The 8,009-nt window shown below is 37.6% G+C and overlaps 1 protein-coding gene across 1 annotated transcript; it reads left to right on the top strand.

The window, feature by feature from the left end:
• Positions 1–5,402: 5,402 nt before the first annotated feature.
• Positions 5,403–6,867, top strand: LOC140821645 (non-specific lipid transfer protein GPI-anchored 10-like). Its single transcript, XM_073182184.1, has 3 exons — positions 5,403–6,105; positions 6,449–6,520; positions 6,627–6,867. The coding sequence occupies exons 1-3, from the start codon at positions 5,772–5,774 to the stop codon at positions 6,761–6,763; spliced, it is 543 nt and encodes a 180-aa protein (XP_073038285.1). The 5' UTR covers positions 5,403–5,771; the 3' UTR covers positions 6,764–6,867.
• Positions 6,868–8,009: the final 1,142 nt, after the last annotated feature.

Raw genomic sequence — 8,009 nt, 5'->3', positions numbered from 1 at the left:
TCACTTCATTCGAGGCCTTAGAGCGGAGATCAGGCGTGATATCAATATGTCCAAGGCTGTTACTTTCAAGGAGATGTGTCAAGGCGTTGCTAGCAGAGCAGGACGAGAAGGAATCGCCAGAGGAGAGACAGGCGAGGCACCAGGCTAGTGTTCAGAGAGGCCAGAGTTCAGGTCACGTGGCAGAGATCGATTCAAAGGGAAGGGCAAGGTGGATCAGAGTCCTGGCCACCTTCAGCGCCAGTTGCTCCGTCTGATTCTGAGAGATCCTTGTGTCCCAAGTGTGGCAGACCTCATCGTGGAGAGTGTAGATTTGGCACTCGTTTTGCTATCGTTGTGGCATGCCAGGCCACATTTCCAGAGATTGTCCTAAGGGAGCTAGCCAGGAGAAGGTGCAGGGTCGTATCTTTTCGATGACTAAGGAAGGTATTAATCGTAATTCTTCTGTAATCTCAGTTCCATTTTATTTCAGGCAGAGTAGCTACTACTTTGATTGATACTGGTGCTATCATTCTTTTATGTCTGAATTGTTTTTGAGATTTTGGGTATAGTTCCTTCTGTTATTCCCCTTCAGTGTGTTGTTTTGCCTTCGGGAGAGTTTTGTGCCGACCTCCATAGTGTAGCGTGCTCCGTTCGTTTTGTTGATCGAGAGGTCTTGCTGATTTGATTGTGACCCGATGGTTGCCTTTGATGTTTCTTGGCATGGATGGCGTCGACTATCGTGCTGTTATTGATTGCGTTGCTAAGACGTGGACTTTGCAGATGATGGCCAGGGAGGAGTTCCGCAGCTCAGGTACTTCGTGGTCCTTCCTTTTATTGTGTCTTTGATGTGAGAGGCATTGTGTAGAGGTTGTGATGTTTTTCTGGCATCTGTTGTGGATGTTGATAGACTGATTAAGTTGAATATTGATGATATTGATGTGGTGAGGGAGTTTGCTGATGTGTTGAGGATGATGTTCCGGGTGCCGCCGGATAGAGATGTAGAGTTTGTTATTGATCTTGCTCCAGGTACGGTTCCTATTTCTAAGCTCCGTATAGGATGGCTCCTACTGAGATGAAAAGGTTGAAGACGCAGTTGCAGGATCTTCTAGATAAGGGTTTTATTCGTCCGAGTTCTTCGCCTTGGGGAGCTCCGGTTCTATTGTTAAGAAGAAGGATGGTTCTTTGCGTCTGTGTATCGATTATAGGGAGCTTAACAAAGTGACGATCAAGAACAAGTATCCGTTGCCACGGATTGATGATTTTGTGACCAACTCCAGGGTGCTACTGTTTTCTCGAAGATTGACTTCGGTCTGGCTACTATCAGTTGAAGGTTAGGGAGTCTGATATCCCTAAGACGGCATTCCGGACCAGGTATGGTCACTATGAGTTCTCGTGATGTCTTTTGGTTTGACCAATGCCCTTCTGTCTTCATGGATCTGATGAACCGTGTGTTCAAGTCGTATTTGGAAGCTTTGTCATTGTCTTCATCGATGATATCTTGTTCTATTCTAAGACCAGAGAGCTTCATTCAGAGCATCTCAGAGTTGTGCTCCAGTTGTTGAGAGAGAGGAGGTTGTTTGCCAAGTTGAAGAAGTGTGAGTTTTGGTTGGATCAGATTTCTTTTCTAGGCCATGTGTTTCGAGGATGGCATTGCTGTTGATCCGATGAAGATAGAGGCGATTCAGAAGTGGCCTATTCCTACGCTGTTCTGAGGTACGCAGTTTCCTTGGTTTTGCGGGTTATTATCGTCGTTTCATTTCAGACTTTTCCAAGATTTCCCTGCCATTGTCCAATTGACAAGGAAGACTGTGAAGTTCGAGTGGTCTATAGATTGCCGAGCGCATTTCAGGAGTTGAAGGATAGATTGACGTCAGCTCCTGTTCTTCTTTGCCGAGTGGTTAGAGGATTTTGGGGTCTCATAGATGCGTGAAGAAGGGTCGGGGCAGTGTTGATGCAGAGAGGTAAGGTACTTGCCTATGCTTCTCGCCAGTTGAGGATTATGAGAAGAATTATCCGACGCTGATTTAGAGTTGGCAGCTGTGGTTTTCGCCTGAAGATTGAGACACAAGTGAGCGCCTTTATCTTTATCACTGGTAGCAATGTACGGAGCAAATAGGCAACCCTCCTCGAACCTGAGAATATACTCATCTACATTCAGGCTCCCCTGACGAAGCTCCAGAAACTCTGTAACCTTCCTCGCTCGCAAAGCATCAGGAAAGTACTTGTCGTAGAAAAGCTCAGTAAACTCAGACCACTTCAATGCCGAGACATCAATGCCAACCTTGGTCGCATTCCACCACAAACGTGCAGCTTTAACCAGCATAAAAACAGCACAACTGATACGATCTCTGTCCTCATAGTGGAGATGATCAAAAATCGCCTCCAAAGCCTTGACCCACTCTACTGCAGCTAAAGGATCGGAGCTGCCTGGAAACTCGGGTGGATCCATCCTCTTAAACGCAGAAAAGATAGCATCAGAACCAACTGCAGCTGGAGCAACCTGCCCTCTACCTTGGCCTCTGCCCTGGCCTGCTCCTTGCAGTCTAAGCAACTGCTGGATCTGCTCACTGTGAACCTTAGCCTGTTCCTTCAGTAACTTGCCGAACTCGTCGACAACTCTCGAGGACGAACTATCCTCCCCCTCTGACGCCTTACGCTTAGGAGGCATCCTCTACTCTACAATGCTCACAAGACACCAATCAATACAAAACAATAGATAGATGCAAAGAAAACATACCCGGACAGTTGAAAGTAGACGAAGTCATATGCATTGGTCCGAAGAACACCGCTCTGATACCACTAAATGTGACACCCCGATCCTCTTTTAAAATAAATACACAGCGGAAATAAAATTTTCTCTTTTAAAAATATACGGAAGGAGTTTCAAAATACATTTCTTTAAATATCTTTACAAAATAAATACATGATCATTTAAATGACATAACAAAAACAAAACATCATTCCTATGATCATGCCAAAATCCTCCTTCCAACGGTGTATGCATATGACCCCGATCTACAGTCAACGTCCCGAGGCACCACTCTGATCTGCATCACATGAAAATAACTGAAATGAGAATAAATGTCAGCAAGTGGAACTCTTATATAACAATGAACAATAACTCTGTAAAACATCTCTTTGAAATCATAAATACCATCAACTCTGAACTGTAAACTCTGAATATCAATAACATATCAATAGCATATAAAATATGATGGTATTTCTCTTTTGCTCTGGGGATTGATATCAATAGTATCTCTGCTCTGGGGTGCTCGTATCTCAAATCGATATAAATACCGATAACTCTGAGGGATATAAGCCTATAGGCGATGATCATCTAATATTGCATGCAATCTCTGACTATGTATTTATCAATCCGAAAACATTTGAACTCTGAATAGCATTTAAGGCCGTCCTTTCACAATCTCATATTTTCTCTTGTATTCCCTTTTAACAATAGTGAGGTATACAATACCTCCAATAGATAATCAATGAAATCAATACATAACAATGGATCAATGGAAGGGAATATCACTTTAAAATCTTTAAAACACAATACATATAATATCATGTGAGCACAAGGGATGAAATTCCACTTACAAACCACAACAAACACCTCAACTTAGCTCTTGATCACCACCTACAACAAATAATCCACAAATAACACCAATATCAACTAAATATCCAAGATTACAAGCTAAATAATCCATAAATCCACATAAACAACCAACCTAAACAACTCTTAATTTACAACCTTAACAGAATCGCACCAAAAGCTTACCCAAGCTTCCTAGCACCAAGGAGAACGTCGAACTCAAGTCGAAACTCCAAACAAACGCTTGAATCGAAGATAGGGAGTGAAAGAAATGATGAAAAACCCTAAAATGGAGAGAAAATGCGAAAATGAGAAGGAAAGAAAAAGGAAAAGTGAGGGCCAACCACTCCAAAATCGACTAAATATCTCGCCCATACCTTCACCGCGGGTGCACTCCTCTAAGCACCGCGGGTGCGCAATGGTTTCGGCAGCCACCAAAAATTCTGGAACACGAACAGCGCGGGTGCGGCGACGCAAGCAGCACGGGTGCGGTCTCTACCGCGGGTGCGGTCTCTACATCACCGCGGGTGCGGTGATGCTACGGCATTCCAACTCCAAAACAGCACAGTACACCGCGGGGGCACTCCAGTTAAGAGCGCGGGGGCACTCAAGTCACGGCCAAGCACTATTCCCATGCAACTAAAATCGAACCGACACTCTGAAACGAACAACCAACATCAACTAACACCTCAAGACAATAAAACTAACAATACTATAGCCCAAAAATACAACTCTGAACATCTAATCAAATATCCCAAAATAATAAACGAAACTTAAATCGTACCGTACACCGGGCTCGGCTATTACAAAGTTCGTGAGAGAAAGAAAGAAAAATCTATATATATATATATATATATATATATATATATATATATATATATATATATAAAGCATTCTATTCGAATTTGGAGATAAATTAAAGATATCTACATGATGTTATTTGTTTATATCTTAAAGAATGTTGGATCAGTTTTTAAAAATTATTATTTGGTTTACACGTTTTTTTCAAAAGTTTGGCTCATACTAATTTTAATCTAGATATTATTATATTTATTTGATGACTATTTTTATTAGATTGAAACTCTTACGTAAAGCCATATCTTAAAATCTACTGCATTATCAAAAATTAAGAATAGATATCGTTTATAGGATTTAATGATCCTTAAAAGTGGTTTTGATAATCAAAATAAGATATAAAGAATTATGATTTGTTCATCTATCTACAGTCAGTTTATGTATGGTAGAATACAAGGTTTCATCAGAACAATTATTTCTTTCAGATGATCTTCTTATTGCATTAAAGATATTATTATGATCTTTATGTATAATATTCAAAATTTAAATAGTTTTATGTCATTGATGACTATTAATATTTCATGGAACAATTTTTTTTTTAATCCCTAAAAAATAGGAAGATTTTATAAAGGCTGACAAATAAATAACAACTAATTAGGAAAAAAAGAGCTTTTCTTGGTGTACGAAGAAGTGTGTGTAGTAAAGGATTTGAAACCCTTCGTTGCTCCCTGAAATGTTCATTATTCTATTCAATTTAATTCGCTAATTAAAATTCTAATTAAAAATATCATACAAATCATTAAGTAAAAACTGAAGTCCAATAATTATAATAATTTCATTATCTTGATAAACATGTAATTTCTTATTGTCAATAAATAATTGTAGAATAAAATAGTTGAGCTGAAAATGGAACCTCATGAAAGCACGTATATGTGTAGGGTTTAAGAGTTCAAATATTCTATGACATTCTCTGTGTCATTAATCGTAACATTCTTAATTCTATACAAGTTGTATCAAATTTAACGAGTTGCGACTTTTTTGAACTTCTCATAATCAATACACGTGACAAATCTTGATCGTTTATACACAAATTCTGAATGAATATTTCTACCGATACTTAGATGAGTTGTTTGATTCTTATAAACTTCATATCCCACACATTTTTTGCCTGAAAATATGAATGATAGACACACTAAAGAAATGAAAAAAAATAGTGAAAATTAGACTGTAGCTTGAAAGAGGTCATACAAAAGTGTGTGAAGGGATCACACACCTAATGCATGGCTCTGTTCATGCCCAACTAATGCACTCTTCGTCTATTTAGCTAATATGAACATCAATGGCGAATTCGCCTCAAAACTAACAAGCAAAACTCGCGTTACCAACCTAATTAACTTGTGCAATGCCTTTTCCTCTCACTGATCTTTTCCCCAAATCGCTCTTTCTTGTGTTTCTCCATTGGGTTTCCCTGAAGGCCATTGCCCAGAACACAATTGCCGAGTGTGGGCAGAATTTGCTAACTTTAGCACCATGTGCCCCGTTCGTGCAAGGCGTGGCAGCTTCACCGGTGCAGTCATGCTGTGATAGTCTTAAGCAACTCTACGGCCAGAAGCCTACTTGCCTTTGTCCATTCCTCAATGACCCGTCTGCCTTGAGTTCGTTCCCTATCAACACAACGCTTGCTCTAGAGTTGCCTCAGCTGTGCAATCTCCAAATAGACCCTTCTATTTGCGGAGGTACGTATGTTAAAATATTATTAAATTCCTTCCTATAAATGAATGACCATACAGTCCATTCGCATTTACAGAAAAGAAGATGCAGTACCATCTTGAAATCTAAGATTTTGGATTGTTTTTCAATTCCATGATCTCTTTTTTCTTACATGAATGCAATAAACCAAACGCCTAATGCAACATTTATTTTCCTAAACTTAAGAAAGAAAATAGATAATTGATGCATTAATAAAAAGGTGGCATACAGTGTTAGAATGAAAAATGTAAAGAATGAAGCAAAAAAAACCAGCAAGCGACTTTTATAAGCTTTATTTTGATACTCGACTAATTTGGTTTTTGTTTCAAGGAGCTTCCTTACCATCCACTTCCCCTGGTGCTCAAGTTTCCCTTGGGGCAAGACCGAATTCAACAGTTGCAGGTCTGCAAATTTTCTAACCTTCAAGATACACCCGCTCAACTTATTCAGATTTATAAATTTTGCTATCATATTCTTTGTTCTGCCTTTACATCTGTGGTTTATCCAGCTTCTCCAGTAGTAACAGTAACGCCTCGACCGAGCATTATGGGATTTGGAATTCGCAATGCCGAAGTGAGTCTGAAGGTGAAAAGCCAATTGTTGGTACTTCTGATGGCTGCAATTTATTGGGGTGCTGACAAATGAAGCCTACTTAGCTGAACTACATGGCCTCAGTTTCAAACTAGAGCTATTTGTTTTCTACTATCTATTGAATATATGCTCTAGTTAATGAATTTTTTCTCATTAACATGCAGATATTTGATTCAATGACAAAATACTTAATGAAAAATTATATGATTATACTTGGCCATATCCGAGATATTATTATCAATTTCTTAACTTACATGATACAATCAATGGTTTTGTCTTAACAATATCCGATTACATAAGAGATACTTTAAATTTTATTGTAGTTGTGTTAAAACAAATAAATTTTAAAAATGATAGTTTCTCGTTGATACACACACTAATATATCTGTGCACGTGTTATGTGCTCGTACAATATTTTTTAATATCACAATTGTTAAAATTAATGAGAGACTATAATGTAATTTGACATGATTATTTTAAATAAAAGTCATATCATAATTATAAAAGTTAATGAAAGACATAAAAGTTAATGAAAGACTAAACTACGATTTCAAATAAAAAAAATTAAAAAGAAAAAAAATCAAAAATAACTCAAACACCATTTTTTTGTCTCTATTATAGAGATTTTTAATAATAATAATAATAAGAAACATGTGGTGGGAAAGAAAACTACGAGAAATGAATTTATATTGTAAAACTATAATAAATTGTTACATTTCTGCATTTAATAAATATTAACTTTTTCTCGATTTCTAGTTCTCTAATGGTTTATTTAGTTATGAATGTTGATAACTTTGCATCATATGGTATCTCAATCATTTCAATCTTTCGATGTCTTTCATTTTCGTTTTTGTATTCCTTTGACTGTCGTTTTCTTCATTTTCTTTGACTCATCTTTTTCTTCTACTCCGCTTTTTGTTCTGCAATGCACGTATTATAACTGATTGGTCATCCTTTTGATCTTCACTATATCTGGTTAATCTAAATACAAATTTGTATTTTTGTGTTTGTGTTTCTTCAAGTTGTTCAAGTAGTCATTTTGAAAGTTTGGCTCTGATTTTAGTTTCGATTTCGGTACGTTTTTTTTTTTCCAATTTTTGGTTAAATTTTTAAGTGTTAATTATCATAGTTGTATTATAGTTTTTTTAAAAATTTATTAAATTATAAAAGTAATTTTTTTTTAAATTTTTACTAAAAATATAGCCCGTCGCTAAATTAGCGACGGAGTATAAACCGTCGTCTCCGTCGCTAATTTAGCGACGACGTTTCGGTTATAGTCTGTCGCCAATTAGCGACGGTT

This window comes from Primulina eburnea, unplaced genomic scaffold (assembly GCF_022965805.1).
Source record: "Primulina eburnea isolate SZY01 unplaced genomic scaffold, ASM2296580v1 ctg652, whole genome shotgun sequence".
NCBI lineage: Eukaryota > Viridiplantae > Streptophyta > Magnoliopsida > Lamiales > Gesneriaceae > Primulina > Primulina eburnea.
The sequence above is the reverse complement of the archived record's forward strand: the minus strand, read 5'-3'. Positions and strand labels throughout refer to the sequence as shown.

Bases quoted from the DNA above. Each gene is read 5' to 3' on its own strand.
- LOC140821645 (XM_073182184.1), top strand. From the start codon at position 5,772: ATGCCTTTTCCTCTCACTGATCTTTTCCCCAAATCGCTCTTTCTTGTG. The intron at 6,106-6,448 runs GTACGTATGTTA...TTTTGTTTCAAG, and splicing joins AGACCCTTCTATTTGCGGAG to GAGCTTCCTTACCATCCACT. The intron at 6,521-6,626 runs GTCTGCAAATTT...TGGTTTATCCAG, and splicing joins ACCGAATTCAACAGTTGCAG to CTTCTCCAGTAGTAACAGTA.